We start from the raw sequence: 27,943 nt of genomic DNA, 5'->3' as shown, positions 1-27,943 counted from the left end.
TAAAGGTCTATTCAGAAGTGTTTGTATATGGCAATATGTGCGTTCTTCTGCCTCCCTCTTGCCTGTTTGTATGATGGAGGAGGGAAGACGGGCGTCAGCACTGTTGCCATTCTTCCTTGGTGTAAACAGTGGAAGCAGCTGTCAGTGAATGCTACAATATGCCCGTTCTCTACATCACACATAAAGCTCTCACTGCACCTCTTAATGGTAAATATTCTACAACTAGGAAAGGTGCCTCTTCATTACGCAACCTCCTGAGGGTGTTTATCCCACGTATTTATAACTGTGGCTCAGCAATTATGTAAACTCTGGATGTTCCATAGACGTTTCCAAAATATAACATGCCGTATGGGGAAAAGGCACTGAATTATTTCTTCCTTTCTTTGTGTTCATGGACATTGTCCACGTGTCTTGGCCAATTTGTTATGTGTTGCCATAAAGATAATCCAACAGTTTAGGTCTGTAATGTGCTGTGTATGTACAGAAAGAGAAAGGAACTGCACATGCATCAGTTTTTGAGAACCGATGGATACAGATGAATACATATAGCCATTGTTTCAAGGAGGTGTTTCTATTTCAATTGAAAAAACTAATTTTCAAAGCACCTCTGATGATTAATTGCTTAGAAATGGCAAATAGCCTACATTGATCATAGCAGGGTTCCCACACACGATTGGGCATCAAATCCAAGGACTTTTCAATGACTTTCAAGGTGAAATTTTCAAGGATTTTCAAGGCCTGTGGGAATCCTATCATACATAAGGAGGAATCAAGATGTAAAGGACTACTGGTCAAGGAACAAATGGCATTAACTTGGAGGCAGACTGATGTCTCCATTTGACAGAAATCTCTCTGTTCTTCTCACCTCTCTCTTGCCCTGCGCACCCCCTCTCTCTCCACCAGGTCAGGACTGTCCCTGAGGCCGGCCGTGTCGCTCAGCACCACAGGGAAGCCGCCGATGTCCAGAGACGTCTCCACCACGTCCCTGGTGGTCCCGGCGATGGGGGACACGATGGCTGCCGGCCGCTGGCCTGCATTTAAAAAGGTTCAACTCAGTGGGACAATCCAGATCAAAAGTAGCTGTGTAGCTGTTGACTTGTTTCCAATGCAGTTTCATTTGTTTCAGGGATTTTCTAAAAGCAAGTGTCAATATCTTCAAACAAGGCAGAATAAGGCAGATCACTCCACTGGTATCAAGAGAATTACACTTAATTCAAGACAAATCTTGAAAGAAATTGATTTGCATTGGAAACAAGTGTGCAATTATCTCACCTCATTTTTTCACTTGTTTTCAGAAAAGTAAGATTTTAAGACTCGATAACATTAAATGACTTACTTAGAAGGATATTTTTGGCAGTGTAAGGAGTAGATAGCATGTCCATGTAGTTGAATTAAAACATTCACATCAACATATATAAAATATGCCAGTAAACATTTTGTTACTGAAAATCACATCGGTTCATAATATACAGCATAAACCTTACGGCTCCCATTTAGAAATATCTACAGCTAATAATATTCTTAACCTTCTGAATGCTACATGAGATATTTTCAGTCATCCTTTCTGCTTCGGTTGTATTCAGGAACTGCGTAGTCTTCCATCCCTATGCATCCCACGTCAAGCAGCGGTGCCAGTTCATTAGTACTTGTCAGTGCTGACGGGGTGTGAGCCCAGGCCATGGGAAAGACTAAGCACAAGAGGAAACAATAACAGGATTTTATCTGAAGTCTGATAAATACGCCTATTATTCTGATAGGAAGCTGTGAGGAACTCCTGCCAAGCCACCACTCTGTATAGTTTATATAAAATGATACTAAATGATTTCAGGATGCAATATCTCAAACAAATATAACCTCATCTCATAAACAAGAGGGGCTTCATTAGCTAGACAACAAATGTGGAAACACAACTGCATCAGCGGGTCGAACTGATTTGGAATAAGAAAATTAGTTGATTAAAAAAATTAATGATTATTGACTGCTATAGCATTCTATGCAGTTTACAGAAAACTGTGTGATGAAGGACTGACAAGCTGGATTCATTTGGACCTGGACCAGACTCAAATCCTCAGGAAGCAACCAATTCAGAATCAGGAACAACAGACTTCATGTCAAGTTCTACTGTTCATCCTGGAGCTTATATAGGAAACTTCTTAGCAAGTTAACTTATGGCAACACAGTTTCAAAAACATTTGCGCACAATGAGCACAAACTCTGAAACGCAGATTACGTGACATGGCCATGAATAATGTGAACATCGTTCTCCATCATGAAAGGATTATGTGACAATACCAGGAACTGGACACACCATTTTCACATGTTTGTCAGGTGAAAATGTTTGTTAGTGGTTAAGGTTTGTGGTAAAATAAGAGAAACATGCGCTGAAAATGAAAACTCATTCTTCAGGAGTTGGGAATTGAACCCAGAGGTCGCCGGAGTTGAGGGGCAACATGTGTCTGCCCATCCACCATCCGGACCACAACATACTTACTTTATTCCCACTGCACTATTTCAGTGTCAAACTACTGCCTGTTTCTAGCAGCGTCTCCTTCACCTAATCCTCTCTGGGTGGGGAAACGTATCTCTCTCACTTTTCCTGCACGGAGCATGTTATTTGCATTTTCAGACATCGCACTCCTGTCACAACACCAAGCTGCTTATGGCATGACAGATAGCTGACAGTAGTATGATTCAACGCCCACTAAGGCCTGCGACTGTGAGAAACACTTTAGAAGATAAATTACATTTTAACCTTAATTCCTTCACTCTGTGTGTGTGAGTTTGTGTGTGTGTGTGTGTGTGTGTGTGTGTTGGCGGTCCTAGGTTCTCTTACAGAGTGTGTTCAGCAGGCTACTCTTCCCTGCGTTGGTGGCTCCAGCGATGACCACCTGGACTCCGCTACGCAGCCTCTCGCCCCTCCTCTCATCCTGCAGGTGTCTCTCCATCTCTGTTTGCAGATCACACACTGATGTGTTCACTGCGGGGGAGGGAGGGGTAGAGGACACAGAGAGAGAGGGGGAGAGAGAGAGAGAGAGAGAGAGAGAGGGAGAGAGGGGAACAGGACATGACAAAGGTTTCGAGCCTTGTAGAAGGAATCTCTGTTCTTTGAAGGGAAAGAATGAAGGCCTGTGATGTCTGGCACGTCTGGATGAAAACTGGGTCATGGATCTGTTTCTTTCCGCATATGTCAAAAGGGGAAAAACGCTTTCTAAATGTCATTAAGGCTAAGGCTGATAAACATAGTCAAAGGGAAACTTTCTGAACATTGTGACTGTATCGGGCAACGCATTTAATTGGTGACGACTCGTAACATAAATTTGTGTTAACCTTAACCGCAGGCTGCACTATTTATGGCAGGTTTTCTATTTTTGGATGCAAGTCTATTATTATTATTTGCTGCTTGCCCTCTGAGGCGTGAGCCAACATTCCGTGCCACCAAAACAAACAGGAGTTCCCAGGCTTTATTGTGTTGAAACTTCACAACATCTGAGGCTTCTGAGGAGCGCTGCCAACGCCAGACAGCAGGCGACAGACTCAGGGGACGCCCCTTCCCTGCACACACACACACACACACACACACACAAGCCGATATGCTCACGTGCGCACGTATAAGCACACACACACACACACAGACATGCTCCCTCACGCACAGACACTCACAAGTTGACATTCTCATGCGCACATGCATATGCGCACACGTTTACACACGCTTACACACACAAATCCATACACGCAAACAGGATCACAACACACACACACACTCAAAAGCTGACATGCTCTCACACAGAGCTGCAACAATTAATCGATTAGTTGTCAACTATTAAATTAATCGCCATCGATTAATCGGTTTGAGTCATTTTTTAAGAAAAATAAGTCAAAATTCTCTGATTCCAGCTTCTTAAATGTGAATATTTTCTGGTTTCTTTACTCCTCTATGACAGTAAACTGAATATCTTTGGGTTGTGGACAAAACAAGACATTTGAGGACGTCATCTTGGGCTTTGGGAAACACTGATCCACATTTTTCACCATTTTCTGACATTTTATAGACCAAACAACTAATCGATTAATCGAGAAAATAATCGACAGATTAATCGACAATGAAAATAATTGTTAGTTGCAGCCCTACTCTCACACACACACATACATGCCGACATGCTCTTTCTCACACACACACACACACACACACCAATGTGCTCTCACACACACTCACAAGCTGACATGCTCATGCACATACGCATACACTTGCGCACACGCACACACATACACACGACGATACGCTCACACACATGAATCCATACACACCAACAGGATCACACACACTCTCTCTCTCTCACAAACACATATACACACACACATACACACCCATACATGGCAACAGGAGAGAGCACTGGTGCTGCTGACAGCAGGATTCCTGCGCACGACGTGGCAGGTCGGCTTTGAAGGCAAGACAAATGCCTCCAGTGTCCCCGCGGCCTTCTCCCCACACTTCCTGAAGGAAACTGTCTTCTGAGCAGTTTGATGTCTCTCGCCTCTCCCTACAGTGCGGCAGCAAACTCGCTCGCTGGCCGGCTGAAGATCCAAACAGGAAAGGCGGCCGGACTCCTCTCTCCTGAGAGAGAAACAGAGCCCTCGGACCCCTCCCGACCCCCCAGGGATGACTGTGTTGTTATTTTCCTCCGACCTAGAGGATAAAGTGCATATGTACCTTGATTTAAGACCCCATCCTCGATGAGCTCATCCTCACTGAAGTCTATGAAGGCCTCCACATGGGCCAGGCACTGTGAGACACAGCAGAACAGAGGAGAGAGGCAGGAAAAGGGGCTGAAAGGCAGTAATCAAAAACTAAATCCACATCCATGCAAATAAACATAAGTTAATCTTTCTATTTTGGTTTACAGGCAATCTTCTCCACAGATAGGGCTACTGCTTTAGGTTTCAGGTTATAGATATTGTTTACTTATACACTTTCACAGTGTATATATCAGGTGTATATAAATTTTAGATGCTACAATTTAAAGTTCAAATGAATTCTAATTTCTTGTTGCCAGTTTACGTCTTTGTGTCACGTTTGAGATCCATTTGAATCTACAATATAGAAGCAGAAAAAATATTTACACCACCGCACCGATCAGTACCTTGACTGACATTGCGGAACATACACAATACAATACACAATACACACAATAGTACTATAGCCGCACAAAAACAGGAAGTCTGAGATTCCCATACTGATCCATTCACAACAGTGGGAAGCCAACTGTACGAGGGAAAAAGCTGCATTGTTTGGGTGTCAAATTAGCACAGGGTTTGACCTGCAGCAAAGTACAGAAGGTATAATTAAAAAAAAACTGGATTCGTAGAAATCTCGGTCATTTCTAGCAACTTTCCTCAGGAAGGCCCACATGAGCAGCTCAACAAGGTTTCTCAGGGGAGAACACCTGGAGTGCTGTGTTCAGTCCGGTGCCAAGGTATTGCAAGATCTCACAAATTACTGGTCTGTATTCCCAAAGCAGTTCACAGCAGAGGAGGGGTACTGGCTTGCATCCATCAAGTTGGAGTGTTCATCTGGGGTTCTCATCCCGATGCCCTCAACCACCTCAGCATGATGTGAAAGGCAGACTGCAAAGCTTCCTTAAATTCTTTTAATGCCCCAGAAAAGTTTGAGTAAAGTGGCTCTTCATCAGAGGCAGACTGATCCCCTATCAGGATCCTACTTTGAGACACTTGATAAATATTAAGCTTGCATCATAATCACAGCTGTGCTTATATCCAGCATAACAGCATGACCTCAAGTGTGATATTGCAGTTCTATAAACAATGCTATTTATCAAGTAATGGCACAGATTATGATTTTTGTCTTTTATTTGTCTCCGCCAACAAAAACAGTTCCCTCAGGTTTCCACTACCAAGCGTTGGCAAACGACACATAAACTGTTTATATCAGAACGTCTGTAAAGCGAAGTGATACATATAATAAAACGTCCCACTGCTGTTATACTGTATATAAGCACTCATGGAATGCCTCTGGTCCAATCAAATTACTCGTCCGGAACTAACTGTTGTATAATTGTATTTGATCCAATTTGAATGTGGAATGTAAATAAGACAGATATAAGAAAACATACCATATCAGCATGTTGACTGACACACAGTGGAAATGACGTAGTGCCATAGCCTTCATCAGAGACGATGAATCAGCTTCCCATCACTTGTCTGGAAGTCTTATTAATGAAGGTAAAACTATAGCACACTACAGAATGTGTCTTTCACAAACACCTTGTTTGTAGAAAGTCTGCACAAAATCAAAAATAGAGATGGGTCTTTGGATGGCTGCCAAGTGAAAGTGTTGCTACTTTCTCCCTCAAGAAGATCCAAGCTAACAGCTCAGCCGGATAAAGTTTCTCAACAGAGAACTTTCTGGAGAGTTGGTTCAGGTGCCAGGGTGGTGCAGGACCACACAACTGGTCTGCTCATAAAACATTTGAATTACACATTACAGCATGAGCTGTACCACAGTGGTATCCAGTGTGGCGTGTCACTGACCTGGACTCAGCCATTATAATGTGGTGGGTGAACTTTACAGTAACCTAGATCAGTGGTTCCCAACGCCAGTCCTCAGGACCCCAAGTACTGCTTGTTTTCATTATTGCCATCTAGCTAACAAGGACTGACTTAGACCTGGGATACCAGGTGAGTGCAATTAATCTGGTAGGCTAGAAAACCAGCAGTGCAATAGGTCCTCAGGACTGGAATTGGGAACCAGGAACCTAGATCCTACTTATACTCCAATAAATTTATTTAAGATTCATCTTTCTGAGATCCATGTAAATACAGAATATAGATGAGGAAATACTGGCACAGTCTTGACTGACACAGTAACAGACACACAGCACTGCTACAGCCAGGCCAAGTCTCCAATAACTTAATCCAGCCACAACAATGCAAAGCCAACTGTTCAGAGAAAGAAGCATTGTTTGGGTGTCGCACAAGTGAGGGTGGAGCTACAGCACATTATATTACATGTATACTTTATAGCACATGAGAGTACAGTAGATGCCTTTCCAAAACACCTTCTTCGTAGAAAGTCAAAAATAGAGATGGGCCTTTGAATGGCTACTAGCGGCCTTCCTCAGGAAGGTCCAAATTAACAACTCAACAAGGTTTCTCAGTTAAGAGATCCGGTGCCAAGGCAGTGCAGAATTACACACAACACTTGTTTGTATTCACAAAGCTTTTCTAAACAGAGTAAGAGAGCTGGACAGAGTCCATCTAGTGGGAGTGTTCAGCTGCAGTCATTGACCTGATGCCTTCAACTGCCTCAGTCATCACATAATAACAACTAATAATAATTAAGGTTAAATTAAGGAAAATTAAGCAAATTTGATCCACATCAGTACTACGATTCGGAGGCATAAGCTTTGTAAATGAGGTGTTTTAAGTTTATGTTTCAGAATGAATCAGATATTACGGCCCTAGAAAAATTTGCTCTTAGGGCCAGGCAATATATCATTTTTTAAGGTTTATTGGAACAGATCTACACAAAGTTTTAACTTTTTATTAGTATTTTTTAACTTTTCATGTTGTCAATAAAAATAGTGGTCCTCACTATTATTATTATGATTATTATGATTATCATTATGCTATTTACTATTATTATATGCAAAGTTAGCAATCCCAATGGAGTAGAAACCAGTGTAAATCCTTTGGTTGGTAGCACTTTTCACAAAATATAATTGGTGTTGGAAAAACAAATATCATCAACTGATATGCCATCAAAAAAATTATCAGAATATTGTCTATTGTCTAATATTGATAATTTGTCCATATCACCCTGTCTGACCCTGGATCAGTACTTCAGCTACAGGTGGCCACAGCCACGCATCGTCTCCAGGACGGGTTTCCCCCTCTGGAGTGTGTTGTTTTTTCAATACTGGATAGGATGCAAGATGAATATCTATATGTACCATAGATCAGTATTTTGATTCACAGTATGTAACTCTAATAGACAAACACAATGGCACAGTACTACAGCAACACAAAAGCAGGAAGCTTCAGATTCCCATAACTTAATCCATCGACAGCTCAGTGCAAAGCCAGCTGTGTGGATAAAAACACACCATTGTTTGGGTGTCAAATTAGTGAGGTTCCGACCTAAAGCACAGTACAGACGGTTTCTTTCCAAAACACCGTGTTCATAGAAATCACAGACATTGACAACTGGATAAAGTCTCTCAAGGGAGACGTCCTGGAGCTTTGGCTGAGGTCTGGTGCCAAGGCAGTGCAGAATTTACGGAAATTCAAACCGACAACCTTCCAGTCACAAGCTCCATTCTCTAATTATTTGAATACTGCTGCTGCCAGGATCATAGTCCAAGACAACCTTAATCGAGTCCAAGTCAATTTCAACACCTGGCCCAGTTCAGTTCAAGTCACGACCAAGACCAGAGCAATCAAGTCCTATTCAAGACCAAGACCAAAACAGATAATCAACACTGTACACCTGTACATGTCTTGAATGATTAGGGAGTCTCTGAAGGATGAACAGAGATGTACTATTCCTTCCAACATCCAACTAATCATTGCATACGAATTGACTAATCAATGCATAGAAGTTTGAGGACTGCAGTCCTGGTGGAAACATCTGTCTGTCTGTACATCTACCTGCCTGTTCTGGTCTCTCTGAACCGCTGTTCGACCTACGAAGCTGTCTAGACCGTCAAGCCACCCCGTCATTCCCCTCTGAACGACAGGCCTACCTACCCGTTTCAGTCTGTGGCTCCAGTCCTGGTAGAGGAGGCCCAGCTCCCCAGACATCTGCCTGAGAGCCTGCCTCCTCTGGGCCTCTGTCTCGGCGTGGATCAGATCCCCCAGGCCTTCCACCTGGTGCATTACGGTAGAAATAAATTACAATACAATGGAAACATTTATACTGACTGATTATAAGATTGTAAGATGTGTTAATACAGACTGTATGGTTGTATTTTTTTATAAACACATGATGCTGGGTATATGATGTATGATGCTTCTGTCTTATGCTGCTGTTTGTTGTTGTTTTCATAAAACTGTTTTAATGTCCTTGGTGCCGCGACTTTGATGTGCAAGACAAATTTCCCTGCAGGGACGATTAAGTTTATCTTATCTCATATCATATTCATTACCAGGGTGAGATATTAACTTTTTCTTTTTTCCAGAGGGCATTTTTTGCCGCCTTGATCTGATTTTTAGGTCGCTTTTCGGGGTAATTTTATTGGACTATGAAAAAATACATTTGCATTGCATATTGGGAAATAAACACTCAATTTGTAGCACTAAGATTTGTTTTATTTTAAATCATAATATACCATCAAATAAACAGACTACCAATCAGAGACGTTTTCTACTGCTTCAGGCAGTGTACTTGGTTGTTTTCTGACCAAAAGCTGCTTCTACATTTTTCTCACCCAGAACACATTGGAAAGAATCCTCAAGCCTCCCATGAATCACCTACAGTGGCCCATTGGGGGCAGAAGTCGCATTCACATATGAATACTGTATATGACACCTCAACAACAAAAATGTGAAGAGGGTGCATTGCATGAAAAGGTAGCCCTAATAATCATAGCCCTAACATTTTTTGCCACCTCCTTTTTAATTTCACAGGCATTTTATGGACTTTCAAGGGCATTTTATGGACTTTCAAGGGCATTTTTGCCCCAAATCCCTCTTCATTTCTGACCCTGTTTATTACAAGTCTACACTAAAAAAACTACTGTGAATATGAAATAACTTTGCTCTAAAATATGCATACAAATGCTAAGGTTCATTATGTAGTTTTTATGTGATAAATGTGTTATCATGGTGTGATTTCATTTGCACTGTGTGCAGGCAGTCTCATACTGAGAAAACACTGCAGAGAGCTAATGTGATATGTAAAATTGTCAACCTCATGACTGTGAGAGTTGTTTGGTAATTAAATCTTGCAGTATCAAAGAAAACACATCTGCCATTCTATATGTATCTGTGGTGTTTTCTAATTTTCATATGTACTGTATATACTGTGCAAAAGTCTTAGGCAAATGTAAAAAAAAAATCCATAAAGCGAAAATGCTTTCAAAAATAATGAAATTAAATATTTCTAAATATCAAAACATTTACTATAAAGAGCAGTGTACTGACACACTAATGCAGAGAACAAATAAATAAATATCTAAGACAAAATTGATATAACAAATCTAGGGTGCCTAAGACTTTTGCACAGTACTGTATATACATATGTTTTTGTGTTTTCAAATGTATGTGCTTGGTGCTGTCGGTGTGTCTCTGTGTGTTTTCATGTGCTCCTCCTGTCCCACCTCTGTCAAGCCCAGTTTCCCTGCATGAAAGGCCCTCCGCGTGAACTCTCCAGCCTCAGCCGGCCTCATGCCAGGCAGGCTTCCTGAAAACACACACACACACACACGTACAAACATGAACAAACATGCAAGGTGGGCACGCTTCACAAAAACACATGTGCGCGCACACACACGCAGAAACAAACTGAGGGGGGTTAAATGCAGGGTCGACAGGTCACTCTGGGTTCACTTGGAACGACGAAAACAGGCGCTAATGTGCAGGTTAACAGGTTATGTTTTCATTGTTTTCAAAACCATTTTTCAAAACCAATCAGGAGGAGACAGTACTAAGCACAATACCATTTGGCACATGCAGGTGCTGGACTGTTAACTGGAGCAAAATAATAGATTTTACCAAGACTGTACTAGCTACCATCTTGTCAATATCGTGACTACCTACCATTTTGCAAATATCAGTTAATTAAGTGTAGTTTAGTTTTTATTAAATTTAAAATTGTCCAGAAATGTCATGCACCAGCACTGTAATGTAGTTGTTGCTACCTTTTCTAATTCAACTACTGCTGAGTAGGGCTGACTAGCCAGTGACTTCAATAAACATCCCCTGATTTATACAATACTGCCCTCTAGCAGTCTATTGTGCGGACTGCATCAAATATAAGATAGTCGCAGTATGATTATCATGCTTGCCAAGGCCCATAATAAAAGTGTCTCCAAGTAAGAATGCAAATGTCACTTTTCCATTTTAAGTCACAGTGATGGATAAATAGTCATGTGACTTGAGCAGATACTATGCTTAGAGGCTTTATGCATATCAAGGCTAAAAGTTGGGTGGAAGTATTATATTATCTGTGCTGTGAACGCACACACTGGGGATTAATGGCCTGTGAAGTAAGACCCAAACCCCCCCCAATCTGGATGAGGAAGATGATGACACTCGGGGCAATGCCTTGGGCAGAGTTACCAACAAAGGAAAATTACAAATCAAAAGAAAAGGGGAACTTCAGATTTTGCTGGGAAACCACAGTCTAAAACACTGAGCAAAGAACTGTTGCCCAAAAGTAAACCATAATTTTTTGTTTCACTCTTGTCATTTTGTACAGTACATGGTGTATTGCTAATGTTTTGTGAAGCTTTGTACAAAACAATTCCATGCCTAATGGATAAATAGTGTTGTATAATACAAAATTGTAACATATCACATTATATAATATTTGATTGTGTATCACATCATATTGCATTGTGTTATATCAAGTTACATTATATTGTATCATACTGTACATACTTACCTAGGGCCTGTAAGACAGCAGTAATGACAGCAGGACCTCCGTGGATATGAAACTCAGCACTGTCCTCTCCTGTGAAACTGTGTGGACCTGATAACACCAGCACAATACAAACAACAGCAGAGTGAAGATTCTCTAGTCATCTAAATATGCATATTAAATGAGGAGCAAAATGTTATGGATGCTTTCATTTAAGTTGGTCTGCAAGAAGAGGATGATGAAACATTCACAAGCCTCAATAATGTGATGACATGAACAGATCAGTGCACAGTTAAAGCTACACTAGGCAACTCTACACGTTAGTGGCTCCAAATGGGTGGTTATGCTTTTGAAAAATTTGAACTTCAATACCCAGAAGTCATGTGATGTAACATCAGTAACACACAGCACACCATGTTTATGAACCCGGCCAGTCTGTGATGCTTTATAACAAAGGATACCAAAGAGACAAGAGAGGAAAAAGATCTAATGTTGGTGAGTCCAACTTTCTCTTAAGCTCACTCACTGCTGCTAAGGAGACAGTTCTTATTTCACTCAAGTTTCAATTCTGACTTTTCTCCACCAACTTCCTGTGGGTGGAGAAATGTCCATACCCAACACCAGAATTAAATTTGGGGAAATAGGAGGAGTCTACCGTGTCTCAATTAGTGGGGATGGGACGCTCTCCTTGGTTGCAGCCCCACTTAGTGAATTAGGCTGATAAAACAGGTGGATTTTTACATGAATATCTTGCCTAGTGCAGCTTTAAGGCTTACCTTGCGAGGCAGCTGGATTCGCGAGATCACGATCACGCGAGAATCCATCTTGCCAGGCTTCAAGTTATGCGTTTGTGACCGAACCACAGTGGTGCGGACCAATCAGCATCCTATGAGGGCAGCTGGGGGCGTGGTTTAGGTGTGGCGACAGCGAGAAGCGACTGTTCGTTCACAATAATGGCGGCTCCTAAAGATGTTAGCGTAGATGCTGCTATAACATCAGTTATTTCTGAACTGGAGAGTATTTCTTCATTGAAAGAAGAGCAAAGAACGGCACTGAAGGCTTTTCTGGATGGAAAAGATGTTTTCGCTCTTCTCCCGACTGGCTTTGGCAAGAGTTTGTTTATATGGTTCGTTGATCTGATTGGCTGAAGTTAGCCCGTGATAGACGGTGATAGACAGATGGTTCATCCAATCACCTGCCAAGTATTTTTTGAAAGTGCCTGCCCTTTTCCAAACAGTTTCCAAGGACGACTTCCCAGATGGTTCTGTGTAACAAACCATCTGGCGCGTCAGGTTACTTTAAGGCTGCCTTTCAGTGCAATACTTGCTTTACTGTTTGACGTGTGTGTGTTTCCTGTGATCTCTAAACAGGATAATGCAAGACAAATCCTGATGTGATGCGAGATAAAATTCACACAAGCACTTCATATGCATTATTACCATTATCCTGCATCATACTATATCATTTTAATCTCTGGGGCAGGAGAGGGGACAACCCCCCGGAGAGGGATCCACCTTGTTAACAACAGAAACAAATGGTGCAGCGGGACGCACCTGGGAACCAGAGGACGAGGCCGCGGTCCAGCACCTCTCTGGAGCGGGGGTCAGTGATGCTGCGTAGCAGGGCGGTGCGGGGCGGAGGCAGGCTGCGCGTGAGCCCGGCCATACACCTCAGGGCCGCGGCGGAGGCGGGACCACTGACCCGCACCACAGCCACCCCACACCTGCCGTGGCCTGATGACAGCGCGAAGACGGTCTCTGAGTCACACAGCCCACCTGGGACGGTGTCGCAGGTGCACAGTCTTCTCCTAACTGCAACTAGCCTGCTGGGGATAAGGAAAGGGGTATCACACACCGTAACTTACACCACATGTTATAAAAGGATACGATGTATAAATATAGTGTGCATGTACTGTAAAATGATGTTTGGATACAGGGGATACCTTTCTATCATTTCAAAGTTTCACTACACTTTGCCTTTAAATCAATGCACCTGATATGTCAACTATGAGAAAAGACATAGGATAGTTTCTGAAATAGTTCCTATGGCCAGAAAACATAAGTAGGAATTAGGACAACAAACCTTGTCCTAAGTGTGTGGACAGCCCCTCTCCATATCCCAGCAGAGATGGACGGCAGCATGGTTTTATGCCACTAACACAAGAGATTCATACGTATCTCATGTGACTGATTTCAGACACTGACGTTACAAAACGTGCTCTGTCCTTGACCAAAACATCGTGATTTCCCACTTCCCTCGAGGCTACTGGCAGGTAATGTGTGAATGTAGCTGGTAAATATTGACAGTTCAGCTTCCACGACTGTTTCTTCACTCTGTTGTCTCTTTAGAAACGAGACCACTTCACAATCTCCTCTGTCGTTTACATTTACCACGACGAGTTTGTTGCTCCCCCTGGTGAATGTGATTGGTCAAGGTTTTCCACAATGACGTCAGCTCTGGAATCTCATTTGCTCAGTCCCTGTCACTCTACGGTAAGACCCGCCCACTTTGCGTCGTTAAATTCGGTCCGTGTGGCTCCCGTTGCCCTTCATTTGGTCCAACACACACCTTTTTTTTTTTATTACATCACTACTATTACTACCGTTTACTTTTACTTCTTATGTAGAAAAATGAATGAAAAAAAAAGTTAGGCAACGTAGGAATTTATCCAAAATGTACAACTAGTTTTGTTTAATCGTCATTTCTATTAGGCTACTATCTATCTATCTATCTATCTATCTATCTATCTATCTATCTATCTATCTATCTATCTATCTATCAATCTATCTATCTATCTATGTCTAACTGTCTGTTTGTTTGTTAATTTGTTTGTTTGTCTGTTTGCTTGTTTGTATGTGCTTACTCCATGGGTAGGCCTGCATAAAAGGTTAAAATAGGTTGGAAATATACAGAACATAACTGTTTTACACTTGAGTGTTGCCTTGTATTCTTTTAGTTAGTATTTATTATTTCATGTTTCAATGATCAGTCAGAAAAGAAAATATGAAGTAGACTGGATAGTGTGCACTCTTTCTATGTTTAAGTTGTGGTGTGGCAAATCATGAACCATGGGCATCTGTCTGAAGAAATACAGATGGCCTATATTTTCCTTTCTGCCTAAATGGAGAATGACAAATGAGACTAATGCAATGTGGATAAAATAGTGGGCAATTAAGGATGAAAAGGACACAAAAATTACAAAGTATTGTGCTGTTTTGGAGGCAAAATTGCTCATCCTACAGCAAATTGTCCAGTGTTAATAAGTGTTGATTTTTCAGTGACAATTATTTTGAGTTGACAGGTGTTGATTGGAGAGTTGTCTGCTCACTCATAGAGCTGGTATGGCTCTGGGGCGGCTGTTCAAAACTATACAAGTGATAAATTAAGTGTGATGGGTGTGGACTTATGTAAACGCTGGCATAGTGTTGATTTTTATCTTCTCAGAGTTAACACTGACGATTTTGCTGTGCGTTGCCTGGACCGTGGCCTGTGTGTCATGTCTTTTACTAAACATCACTGGTAGTGTGCAGTCGTTCATAGCCTACATACTGCACATCCCTCAGGATAAACACAAAGACTAGGCTACATGTGCACCGGTGTGTGTGTGTGTGTGTGTGTGTGTGTGTCCCACTGCAGATCTTTGCAGCTGTCAGCCCAGAGGGTGGTGAGTAAGCAGAATTTATGCTCATGGACGAGGTACTTCGGAGCTGTGAGCCGTGCCGAGGGGGAGGGCCTCCTGCCTGCCTGCCTGCCTGCTTGGCTGCACAGTGAAAGACGGCATCCAGGTGGGGCGGGGAAGGAGAATAGATTGTGTACACGTCGAAGAGGCCGGGCCCGAGGCCAGAGGAGCAATCTTTAACCTGGGATCTTAATAATTGAAAGGCCCCTCACTGTGTGCACAAAGCATGGCAGTTGCCACCCCACGACAGCACTGTCAGTACAGAAACATCTTTGTCTCTTCTGACCAATTGGAAAGACTGCTGATCAGGCCGAGGGTCTGATAAGAGATGATGGCTTTCCTATTGTTAGAACAATGTTTGCTTTGCAGGATGTGAGTTTGTTCTGAAGGGTGTACTTTACTTCTGTAAAGGTTGACCCTACTATTGTTTGTCCATTTTGAAATAGACATGTTTATACAGCAGACATAAGAACATCATTTGCCCTGTAATGTAATTGTTTAAAGCCTGATCATGTGGATGTTATTTATTACTTGATGAAATGAAGCCCTGGACCAAACCACTCTGTGTATGCAATAAAAATCAAAGTCAAAGTCAAAGTGTTTTATTTATCAAATGCACAGTATAACACCAGGTCATTCTGAACAATGAAATTCTTAGGACAAGGCAAGCAACAACTACGTAGTAGGCATAAGAAAAATATCAAATATTAAATGTTTAAAGAGTCACAAATAAGGGCAAAAATAAAAAAAATGTCACAAAAATAGCAAAAATAGCAAAAGAAAATAAAAAAAATAAAAAAAAATATATATAGGCTATATATAAATGAATTTCATAGTAGGCTATATTTCAGCATATTGCCCCTCTGAGGAGTGTCCAGAAGACTGTGGAGGACACATTACCTGTCCCTGGACCTGAGTCTCACTAAAAAATTAATCTATGAAGATATTTTTTGCATTAATAAATAAATCATAATCTATTTAATCTTCCAGGACAGGATAGCGCATTCTCACAGTCACAGAGGAGCAATAGGCGACCTGCTGGACTGCAGAACCACCTGCCTGACAGGACTTTACATTCTGCTGCTGCCGAACTGACAGCATTCCTCTTGTGTTTTGAATTTACACGGTAGGTAGGTAGCCTATGTAAATCTTTGTCTGATGATAAAATATATTCAAGCTCATTTGAAAATATAAAAAATCATATTAAAGTAGCCTACTTTGTGATCTCATAAGGCATGTTACCATGCGGAGTGCAATTCACACCAACTAACTAACTATGGGTCTATCAGTGTAAGCTATGCATGTTGTTGGCTGGGTTTTGCGCTGAATGTGGCCAAGCGGATTCTATTTCTGGCGACATTTGAACTCTGGCTGCTGACAGAGGTCATTGTAGGGCGATAAATATACATTTCTCATGGAGGACGAGGAGGCAGGGGCGGCTTCTCTCCTGCCAACACATGCATGTACGGAAAATCACTATCATGTTTCTGTAATGTTCCATAGGAACTTAAAGTGGGTTTATAGTGACCTTATGTTAACTTGATGGTATTTTTAGCTCCCATGACATCACTGAAGACTTCCTATAATATTCCTTATAGTTTTGCTGGGATGTCTATAGTGTCCCTTTAAAATTTATTATAGAATTAGGCTACTAGAGTGGTTTTGTCGTGAGGGTTGGGGGGTTGGAGTGTGTGTGTGTGTGTCGCCCAGTCAGCCCCCCCCCCCCCTCTCTCTCTTTGTCCCTCCTCTATAGTGAGTCTCCGACGGAGCGCTCTCCATCTAGCCGCGCATCCTGCTCCAAACCACCAAGGATGATCCGCCGCCGCACCGACACTGACAACCTTCACTTCACTTTCACACTCATTTAACCCTTAACTCGGACCCCGCCGGCCCGCCGCCGCGCAACACCCATGCTTTGCCTTCCTGAGATGCGATACCACTGCACAATTTCCCGGAGAATATCTTCATCTTCCGTCGCTCCTCGCTGATAGAGAGCATGCCCGACACGGGGGCGGCGGTAGCGGCAGGAGCTGCGGCCGCGGCGGCCAGTGGTGCGACCACCGCCGGCGACGGCGGCACCGAGAGCTCCCGGCACAGACACCGGGCGCAGGGAGACGGGGAGAGGGCAGAGCCGAACGCTGCCCCGCCGCAAACCTCCTCCGGTGTACTGGGTGAGTCGAGTCTCCTCCTCTCGCACGGTCGATGCGGTTTCCCGTCGCGGAGCGGATGTGAAAGGAAGGAGAGGCAGGACAGGTGAACGTGATGGGGGGGAAGCGAGACGAGCCAGCCCCGCGCCACTATACACCCGCCGCACCGTCCTTTTGTCTCCGCGAGGGCCCCCGAAAATTACCCATTGATTATAGTACAGGCCTATAAATAATGGCCTTGACTTGTAATGCATTCTCGCATCGCGGTGGCTTTCCAAAACTTTCCAAAATCATCGATGTTGTAACGTCCCTAACGGAAAATCACCATAATATTCATATAATATTCCTATAGGGATCATGGTGTGTCTGTGGTTTTCAATAGTGAGTTTATAGTGACCTTATCGTAGGGTAGGCTACTTGTGGTATTTTATCTCTTATGGTAGGCTATCACTATAATATTCCTACAATATTCCTATAGGTAGGCTACTTAGTTCTTGCTGTGATATTTGGATAGCATCCCTCTAAAATGTAGCCTATCACGGGAATATTATTTTTCTTGAACGGGTTTCATGTGTGGCAGATCTGAGCCTGATCAGTCAACCTTTCGTCCTGGTAGCCTAATGATGTTTGACACATTAACTTCATGATGTCATCCAGGGATTTACCGTAGTCTCGGCTAGTCTGTGTAGCCTTGCTAGACTACCACAGGCTACAGTCTTGATTTGGACCAGGCTGCCTCCACAGTTAAAAACATTAGGCTACAATTTCAATAGCCGCGTCTCCTATTGGATAACAGGGCAGGTGCATGTTTTGCCATTTTAATAATGGAGGGTTTAAGCCATTATTGCTCTTGATGTGCTCTTTCCATGAACAGTTCTCCCCTAAAGAGAAATCACTATAATATTAATTTAAGAACTTGCAGTATATCTGAGAGTTAATAGTGACCTCATTGTACTTTGTATTTGTATTGTATTGTATTTTTCTTTCCTATGTTATCCCTAACATTCTTATAGGGACTTTGACAATAGGATTGCTACTTTTTGGTAAGGCTAAGCAGAGCCAACATGCTTCATGTTTACACTGCCTGACACTGACAGGGGATTTGAATAGGCCATATCATAGTGGTCTCCTTGCAGGAATTGTAAGTGAGGCTATTTTTGGAGCAGTCTACAATATTAGAAGGGGCAGTGAGCCTGGGTAGAGAGCCTCAGCTGCCGAGCTGGAGTTGTTTTGCTGCAGCCTCTGCTCCCCACGAGCGGCCCAGTGCTGCAGAGTGATGCAGTGGAGCAGTGGGCTGCTGGCGGATCAGCGCCCGTTTCCACAGTTGGTCTAGGTAACCTGAGAAGGCTGCTACTGACTGGCTGCCGGGTGCTGGGAGAGCAGCCTGATGTCATCCTGTTAGGATGGTGTAACCCAGTGGCTCTCAAACTGGGGTCCCACTAGGGTCCAGGAGGGGGATTAGTTAATTTCACTGTTATTTCATGAGCTAGAAGTTTGCACTGTAGGAGAGCATAGAGAGGGACGTCTATTCTGGTCAGAGGTTTCACTCGCCCCACAGTAGAGACAGACACCAAACATCTACTCAGATAGGAGTTCCCTAGTACCTGTGTGGGACTGCAAATGCATAAACTACAAGTTTAAGGATGGAAAATTAAAGTCAAACACTGTTCACATGTCACAAACACCTATGTCAAAGTAGAGCTATTTGCTGTTGAAAAGTATATGAAACAGGATGCATGTTTTAAGTGTTAGGAATAGTGACTGAGACGGTCTTTGCCTGTTCTTGAAGCCTCCTCTCCCGCTTGTCTGTATATTTCCCTGCATGGTTCATGAGAGAGAAGGATTGGGTTTGGGGACTTCAGTGGGATTACCATGATATCACATAACCGCCCTCACACGTGTCAGTGTCAGTCAGCGAGTGCAGCAGCACGGCAGTGTGATTTCTCCAGCTGAGATTTCGGTTCCAGCCGGGAAGGATTTTCCTCACTGGAGGCTGGGATGGTTGATCGTCTCCATGCTTCCACCATATTTTCCTAATCCCTTCACAGTAGACTGGAATGACTTTGATCCTCTCAGCCATCTTCCTTTGTAGCTCCAACCCTCCCAGTCCCTCATTTCAAAGATTAATTAAGCACCCATCATTGGAAAGAGCAACGTAAAAGGCTCACCAATTAGCTTGTGTCCCTCTGAGGCTCATGTTGATAAGATACTGCGTTATGGAAATCAGGCCATGTAATTTGTGGTTGCTCAACCAACCAGCACATGGGTTAGTTTTAGGACTCCCAGGGTGGCTGGCATGTGTTAGGACATTCATTATGACGCTCATTCTTACCTTGAGTGAGAGGCGTCAGTAATGTGCTGCTGTCACATACTTGTTAGCCTTTGAATATTCTGTCCCCATGTACATTCCTGAAAATTTTATCTGATTTGCTCTAACCCCATTTCATTACAGATGACCTTCTCCCCATTCATGCTAGATTTTTGGCTTGCATGAGATTTAGCCCTGAGCCCTTGTACAATGCATATTAGGGCTGAAAATATTACTAACCTGCAAGACCGTGGTAAATAGTTTTCAGTCTGGGCCAGTGCAAAAACATCTGCAGCTTGGGGCTAATGCAGATGGTGTGGAGATGACAAGCAGATAGTCTCATCAGGCTAGTGTCCAAAATCTGTCAGTAATTAAGACACTGTAGCCAAATGCATGGGGATTCTTCACAGCAGCTGTGATGTTAGCCCTTAATTGCCTATTGCAAAACTGAAAACTTATATCACATTTTGATTTCAGGAGGACCTCTGCTATGGCCAAATTGCATTTTTTTTTGCCTTGTATCTGCTACACTGCACAAATTAGGCATAGCTCTCTGAAATGTATAAGGGTGAGCAGGTTCAGCAAGTAAACTTGGTCTAAAACTTTAGCATGAAACCCTTTTTTCACTCTGGCTCTGTTCTGAAAGTGGAATCCTATGCTGAGGCAGCGGTGAGAGTTGAAGGGCCCATTTTCATCTATGTAAACTTGTTTAACTGGGTTTCCATCCTTGATGCTTGGCTTTAATAAATGCACTTCACAGTCTGCAAAATGCATGAGAAAAGTGTATTAAGCAGGGATCTGCACTCCATAGACACTTGGCCAGGGCTCTACTCTCACTCACACATACATACACACTCTCTCTCTCTCTCTCTTTCTCTCTCTCTATCTCTCTATCTGTCTCTATCTCTCTGCCTCCTGAGCAAGTAGAATTCCTCAGCTTTGCTTCAGACAGATTTAGTCAGGTTCAGTGTCACACAGGTTGCTTTAAATACAGCAGTGTGATGCAGGGCGATGTTGAGTGGCGAAAGCATCAAACTGAACTTCCCAGTCGGTAAAAGCAGAGCTGTTTTTCACAGCAGCAGACAGACAGAGCCATTGGTTTTGTGTCCTCCCACATCTCCATAAATGTAGGGGGTGATGAATATGATGCAGTATGGCATAATGACAGCAGTGTGTGGTGTCTAATGACTCTGAACCTAATGCCTCTCTCTCTCTGTATCTCTCTGTCTGTCTGTCTGTCTCTCGTTCATTGCATGTTCGACGGAGACATCTTGCCCGTCTTCCCTCTCGTATCCCCTTCCAGAATAAGTGCTGAGCTGCACAGTAGCTGCATTAGCGATCAAGGAAAATTGTCTCTGTGTGGGGTGACCTTGCTGCAAGTAATAAGATAGTTGTCAGGTTGTTATATATTACCAGTATTCTGCAGGGTCTCCCCCAGTGCCGGGCCGCTCCTCTTAACCTTACCTGATAGGTCAAACACACAGCTGATTGGTTTTATAGGTGAGCCAGCATGTGATGAGGGAAGCCATTTGGTGCTAAAATTAAGCAGTCCATCAAGCTAAGTATAAAATTGATGGGCCAGACCTTTACTGTAATAACAGTTCTGATGAGCAGCTCAGAAATTACCTTGTAAAATAGTGATGGTAAAACTAACTTGCAGATGAAATTGTTAAACTGGTAATCTGTGAGATCCTCTTTGTTTTTTTGGTCTCCATCTGTGATGCTCAGCGCTCATTGCTGTGGTGTTTCTGCACTGCATTTCCAAAGATCACCTGTCAATCAAACAGTGTGTCCAGTACTGTGACATCTTTTTACTTGGATTTTTTATTCATGAAGTTTGAGTTTCTGTAGATGGCGCTCTTTTCGTTGTCTGTTCAGCCATGGTGGCTATCACTGCTCATGCTAAATACCCAGTTCTTATTCTGTTTATTCCAAAACAAGTGGAAACACAAAACGCATCACTTCCCATGCGCCAGAGGATTTTTCCCAGGAAAGACCGACCAGACACTGGTGTTAAGAACAGCAAATGTCAAAGCTTTTGATGTAGGTTGAATCACTTGTGTTACAGCGATCGGCGATAGAGTAGCAATTTATTACAGTATTTATTTATATGACAATGTTGCAGATTATTACTTTAATGAGGATATGGCTTCTCCTCTCCACCAGCATAGAAACAGAAGGCCTTTCTGTTTCCAGTCTCCAGCTGCTGGCTTGGTTTCCCAAATGCTAGTCCAGACATGGGAACTGCAGAGAAAAACCTGTTTTACACCTTCAGTATTGCTATATAGATCCCTATACCCACAACCATTAGATGGGTATGATTTAGGAAGCTACTTCCCTGAGTTGCGTTAATCCATCTGTCCTGCCAGTGGTGATTCACTTGGCCTAGATTCTCAAGTTTTTAATGGTTTAATCATATCGCCCATAATGCCTCTTTGCTTCCAGCCAACCAATTTCTAAATCCTCATTCATGCCCTCTGGAAGTTTACCGTTTTCCATTTATAGCCATGAAGATTATCACACTGTAAGCAGAGAATGATAATGCACACTCCAGAGCCTGCTGTGTCCTGAGTAGAGAGAAAGTCCCGCAAGTACTGACTGTCTGCTGCCTTGTGCTCAGTATTGAGCCAGAACCCGGTGACATGTAGTAGAGACCCTATCGGTGTCTTTAGGATGCCATTGTGTGTGATCAAAGCTGGGTCAATAACCAGCGTTCCTCCTGCGCGTAACTGATATTGCATGCCTGAGGGAAACGGTAGGATTCAAGTGCATTCGGTCGCCCTGTCCTTTATCCTGTTTTTTTTTTTTTTGGTAGTTGCTAAGCAGAGCCAAGAGAAGTACAATGACCATGGTGAGGAATGCTGTTTTTAGCCTCGGTCATGGGGAATTGCTCCACATTAGCCACTCTCCAGCGTCTAGAGCAGGCTAAAGGGCTCTGAAAGTATAACCTACAACGCAGGCTGACAAAAGCTCTCTCTCTTCCAGCTAATTCACAGCATGTCTGTATCATCTATGTCAGTGTGAGCACAGAGCCAGTCAATGATACTTGAGGGAATTTTACAGCACATTCGGTCTTGATGATGAGTACATCTGTGGCAAGTAGATCCCTCTTTATCACTCTCTTGTCCATCCTAACGCCTTTTGTTTAGCCACTATGCTTTTTTATTTGTTTAGTAGATGGGGAGGCGTAATCAATCTTCATCATCTTCTCTTCATTACCCGCTATAGCAGGCTGAATGGCCTCAGCGAGTCCAAGTTAAGCCCCGGTGGAAAGCAGCACATCCTGTTCCAGGTAATGCAGTGATGCTGCAGCGCCCGGGCTTCCTCTGATGATGACTGCAGAGCTCAGTAGTCACTCTTCTATCACTTAAGCGCATTTTCTCCCTCTGTGTCTGCCGTTGCTCTGTGTTTTGTCTTGTTAAGAGTACAGCGCAGGAGGGGAGCTTGTTTAGAGGATATGAGAAACAGAATCATTCCTCATCAGCCTCACTTTACCGTCTGCGGCCGGCTCAAGGGCCTTGACAGAGTAACTAACAGCAGCGTACAGGGGAAAACAACACTTTCTGTTCCAGCTAATACATTAGCATAGAGCCTATAGTCATTGATGACAGATGAGGGCTTGGCTGCAGGTCCTTCCCCTGAGGACTTCACCTCAATATCTCTCCCTTTTAACTTCCATGTTTCTCCTTATTTGGCCCTCTTTTTCAATCTGTTTTCCTTGTTTGTTTAGAAGATAGGGCAAGGGAAATCACTTCTCATTCACTTTCCTCATTTCTGCTATTTTTTATGCTTGCCAGAAGTGCAAGCATCTGTCACTAAGACACTATACGATTTTCATCAGTTCTTGTTGAACTATGCATGTCTAAAATGCCTGTGCTAGTAACCTTCCTATAGGCCAACTAGTTCAGGTGCAGCCATCCTGTAGGGAAAAATCATGTATTGCGGGGTAACAAAGTATCAATTCAAGTATTAACGATATCAACGCACGCTCATAGTTGCTTAAACAGGGTGCAAATAGATATAAAAAGTATGCATGTAATAAATGAATATATAGTCAGAGTAACCTCATCAACCCCTTTTCTGAGTTGTGGTGTTGGAGAGCTGTAATTCATGACACAAATCCTTTATAAGTCTATAACATCCCTTAAGTTTGCATATTAATGACAGTAGAGCCCATTAGCTCTCAATATCCTTGTCAGTTGTGTCTTACTAACAGAAATACCTCACATCACAAGGGTTTACAGTAGGCAATGCCCCGATAACTCATCTCGAGTTTTAGCCTTAAGTAAAATGGATTAAGGAATATACTGCATCAAAGGCCAGATTCAAAAAGATACAAAATATTGGGCTACTTAAACTAGTAAATATCAACTATATGGCAAGTGGCACATGTTCATTTGTTGGAACAAATTATGAAATCATGCTTAATAGACTACTACCACAATTACAATCAGTGTATGCAATAAATAACTCCTCACCAAGGCAAATGTTATAATATTATATCCTATTGTTAAAGCCTTAAAGAATTGACTGTAAACAAATGACTTGTAACATCTTGCTACTCCAAACCCCTTGCAGTCTCAATTAGTAGTGTTGCTAAAAGATTAGAGGTGTTGTCTGTATCCGACTGTCTTGGAAAAACACTTACACTTGTTACATGACAAGCATATAACTTGCACTGTGCTAGTTTTCATTTGTTTCTTTCTTTGTACTTTTCTTTCATTTGTTTTGTTTCTTGTTTGCTTGAAAAACAGAATTTTTCCTTTAGTTTCTAGCCTGTGCTCTTTATAAGAACATGAATACGGCTGAAAGTATCACTACAAGTAAAAGGAACATTCTGTTCCAGCTAATATATTTGCACACAGACAGTCAATGTTGACTGATGAAAGCCTACGACAGTAAAGTACAGGCCCTCCTTTATTGCTCTTCCCTTTCACACATTTTCTCTGCCTTTATCCTTCTCTTTTCTCTTTTATCTAGTTTGCTTAGATACTGTTTAGATAACGCTGTGGCTCACTAGACGAGGCGAACATCTGTCATGTATGTAACTGTTCTTGCAGCTAAGGTGGTAAAATCATACTTTCCCCTTTTCATCCTTCCCTTTTATCCACCCTTTTCTTTTGTTTGGACCACCGTTTCACATAAGGCGCAGCACGCTGACCCATATGTGTCATCTAACTCAGTGGTTCTCAACCTGGGGTCCGGGGACCACCAGGGGTCCTTGAGGGGGTTCCAGGGTGTCCCCAGAAAATTGATGAATTGTTAAACTTTTTTTTAAACCATTATTTCATTTACAAGAAGTTAACACCATTAGAGAATGTAGAAGAATGACAATTTTGATCACTTTCACTGTTCTCTCTCTGCCTACAATACAGATAGTCATAGGATTCTGGACAAAATCAGATCTAAAAATAAAAATATTCTCAGATTTGGATCATCAAATGGGGGTCCATGGCCCTAATGTGGACTAAATTAGGGGTCCTTGATATGAAAAAGTTTGAGAATCACTGATCTAACTCACCTATCAGGCTCACATCTCTTTGTCATGTGGTCAGGGAAACATGAGTGTGGTTATGTTTCTGAATCTCTCTGCAGCTTTTACTCATGTTCATTTCCCTTGGCAAAATGCTGCCAGAGGGCTGAGATTGCACAATGTTACATATGACGCTTGAACAAATCGGCTGTCAAGGAAAATAAAGCATGTCGCCGTTGCTCCAACACCCCTATTTACATTTGAGAGAAACGTCTCCAGTATTTCACTCTTGTCTCCTGATCCTTGTTTACTGAAGCACAAGAGTCATCAGCCTGTTGTCTGTGTAAATGTCCTTGAGTTTGACTATCTCACTTCACCCACAGAGAAGATTAACTCAATTGCTTCTATAATTGAGGAGGCTTCACCAACTTAAAGCCGCAAGTTTCTTTGAATGAAATTCAATTGCACCCGTTTGGGTGAATTCAGTCAATGCTACAGTATCCTTGGCCTCGGACCAAATAGCCATTGTACTCTTTAATGAAAGAACTACGCAAGGAATAATACTATGGCTCTATCAAAGCTTTTATTCATTGTAATTAGTTTTTCATCTCATTTCCATTTTGATATGTGATAAAATGTATTATGGTGTCACTGACATCCTTAATTCCAGTATGCAAACTGTAGAGCCAAAGAAGTCAGGATATAATGCTGTATAGATGTTCTCCAGCTCCTCCAGCTCCTTTTGAAAGGCAGAAGAAATCAAAGCTGCATCATTAATGTCTTCCTCTGCTTGTCATTGAACGGGAGAGGAAATGGGAGGAATGGTGTATAGTAATGTACAGTAATCGCCGGGTCCTCTGGGTATTGATCCGACTTGAAGCCTCGCTCCCATCTTTCCTGTCCAGGAATAGAATAGCATGCCGTCATCCAGAGCTGTTCGTCCTCAGCCATCACACTGATTCACTGACTGACTGCTATCGTTTCACCATTACTGTTTAAATTCACTCTGGTATTACTCTGGTATTTCTTGGTCTTTTGCTGCAAAACACAGCATCTGATGTGAGTAGAAATACCTTCTGATCTGTGTCAGTTACAGTATAGAAAGATAGATAGTACTGGTATGTCTCACTACAGTAGAATGCCTGGTTATAGTGAAACCTGTTTGTAATTATGAATGAGATGGCTTTCCATCCTGCCCTCATGAGACACTGACCTGAATCCCATCCGTTTTGATGATACCAATCTATCATTCCCATAACATTTTCCCCATAATATATTAAACCTCTACACAACAGTGAGTGCAAGTTTCCTAACCAATGGACTGACTCTCATATGACCCCCGAACCAGTCAGTGAGCGGTACAATCTTTTCCTCATCCCTCAAATTCTAGTTTTTCCTGAAACAGCTGTTAGTTTCAAGCCCAGTAAAACCATTCAAAAGTATCAGACCTGACTTACACACTAATGCCTTCTCTTAAAGCTCCTTAAAAATGTATGAGTCTGTTTTCACAGAAAGGCTGGGCTGTTGGGACCCCCATCTGACCCTGTTTGTGCCCCAAATAGGAACATTTTCTGTAGTAATAATGAAACAATTTGCATTTAACCTGCAGTTTCAGTTTTGTAGAGCAGGCCTATCCCCCATTTTTAAAGGTAAACCCTTTCAGATAAGGTTTTGGTTACATCTGAAATTTACGGAAGAGTATTATGGTCATTGTATGCAATTTTTTTTTTACTGCAGCCAGGTAAGGGGGGTAATATTCTGGAATATTCTTAAACCCGCTTCTTACAGCACACAAATGACCACTCGTGATCATGTCCAATCTGTCGGTAAGTGTAATCCATGTGCCTCTGTTCTGTGTGTTCATTAGAAAAGCCTCCCTGCACTTTGGCAGTTGAGTCCGGCTGTGTCCGCCGCTCAACAAGGAGGTCTGTTGGTCCCACAAAAGCTGCCATTCTCTATGCTGCATTCATCGCCACTCGCTTATTCATAATTTGTAATCCTCCTCTTGACAATGCCCAATTCAGCCAGTTAGATAACCAGTCTGTGCCTATCTGAAGGAGTATTCTGCATGGACTGGGCATGAAATTCAGATTCAACACTGGCTTTCTTTCATGATTGTTACCTGGCTGAATAAGAGACAGCATTGTAGTTTGGCCTTTTTCCTCATTTAGCCCTCAGCCCTGACAGACATGACAGGTCTATCCCTGCCCCTTTCCCCTCATCGCGGAGGGGAGCTCACCCGAGTTAACCAGCTAACCGGGAGTGAACCACCTATTAGCTTGTTTGTCAGAGAGAGAGTGGGAGACGAGGAGTGAGAGGAAGTGCGGGGAGTGGAGCGAGAAAGCCAGAAAGAAAGAGATGTAAGGGAGAGGAGATTGGACGAGGGAGAGCAATGCTTCAGATATTCCACTGTGGGAGGATTGGGGCTCTCTCGTCCTACATGGTCTCGCCTTGTCCTTCCTCTGGCTCTCGGCCACGGGCTGCTCCAGTGTCGCATGTAATCATTGTTATGTCGAAGCAAAGGACGAGTCCCTATTATCCCCCTTGTGCCTGTTAATGAGGAAACCAGAGTTCTGACATCCACCAGCGCCGACATCTTCATCCCATTCATCACACAGGGAGAACAGACGCCTCCCCTCTCCCGGCCGTATGAAGACAATCTAGTCCCAATCTGAATTACATCGCACAGACAGTCTCTCATCTCAGCAGTGCTCTCTATTAGTGTCCTCTCTCTTTCTTC

At 42.7% G+C, this 27,943-nt stretch overlaps 2 protein-coding genes across 2 annotated transcripts in view; one reads left to right on the top strand and one right to left on the bottom strand.

The window, feature by feature from the left end:
• Positions 1 to 861: 861 nt before the first annotated feature.
• On the bottom strand, positions 862 to 13,974 carry gtpbp3 (GTP binding protein 3, mitochondrial). Its single transcript, XM_071520371.1, has 8 exons — positions 13,679 to 13,974; positions 13,150 to 13,421; positions 11,621 to 11,707; positions 10,335 to 10,417; positions 8,764 to 8,883; positions 4,709 to 4,781; positions 2,834 to 2,977; positions 862 to 1,031 (listed from the first exon to the last, which is right to left on the bottom strand). Exons 1-8 carry the CDS (start codon positions 13,735 to 13,737, stop codon positions 862 to 864), a joined length of 1,008 nt encoding a protein of 335 aa, XP_071376472.1. The 5' UTR covers positions 13,738 to 13,974.
• A 3,297-nt stretch (positions 13,975 to 17,271) lies between these two features.
• Positions 17,272 to 27,943, top strand: part of ano8b (anoctamin 8b) — a 34,500-nt gene continuing 23,828 nt past the window's right edge. Inside the window, exon 1 of the mRNA XM_071520369.1 lies at positions 17,272 to 17,446. Within this exon, the coding sequence (XP_071376470.1) occupies positions 17,272 to 17,446 (175 nt within the window). The remainder of the gene's footprint in view (positions 17,447 to 27,943) is intronic.

This window comes from Centroberyx affinis, unplaced genomic scaffold, assembly GCF_046629955.1.
Source record: "Centroberyx affinis isolate AG114_WGS23_722 - 3 ecotype Tasmania unplaced genomic scaffold, CSIRO-AGI_Caff_v1 ptg000793l_1, whole genome shotgun sequence".
Lineage (NCBI taxonomy): Eukaryota > Metazoa > Chordata > Actinopteri > Beryciformes > Berycidae > Centroberyx > Centroberyx affinis.
Note: the sequence above shows the minus strand (reverse complement) of the source record. Positions and strands in the feature narration are given on the sequence as shown.

What these genes read in the sequence shown, in the direction of transcription:
- gtpbp3 (XM_071520371.1), bottom strand. Translation starts at nt 13,737, where the DNA reads ATGCTGCCGTCCATCTCTGCTGGGATATGGAGAGGGGCTGTCCACACA. An exon ending in GTCCACACACTTAGGACAAG is followed by an intron (nt 13,422 to 13,678) that starts GTTTGTTGTCCT and finishes CCTTATCCCCAG; the next exon opens with CAGGCTAGTTGCAGTTAGGA. An exon ending in GGAAACTGGGCTTGACAGAG is followed by an intron (nt 8,884 to 10,334) that starts GTGGGACAGGAG and finishes GTAATGCACCAG; the next exon opens with GTGGAAGGCCTGGGGGATCT.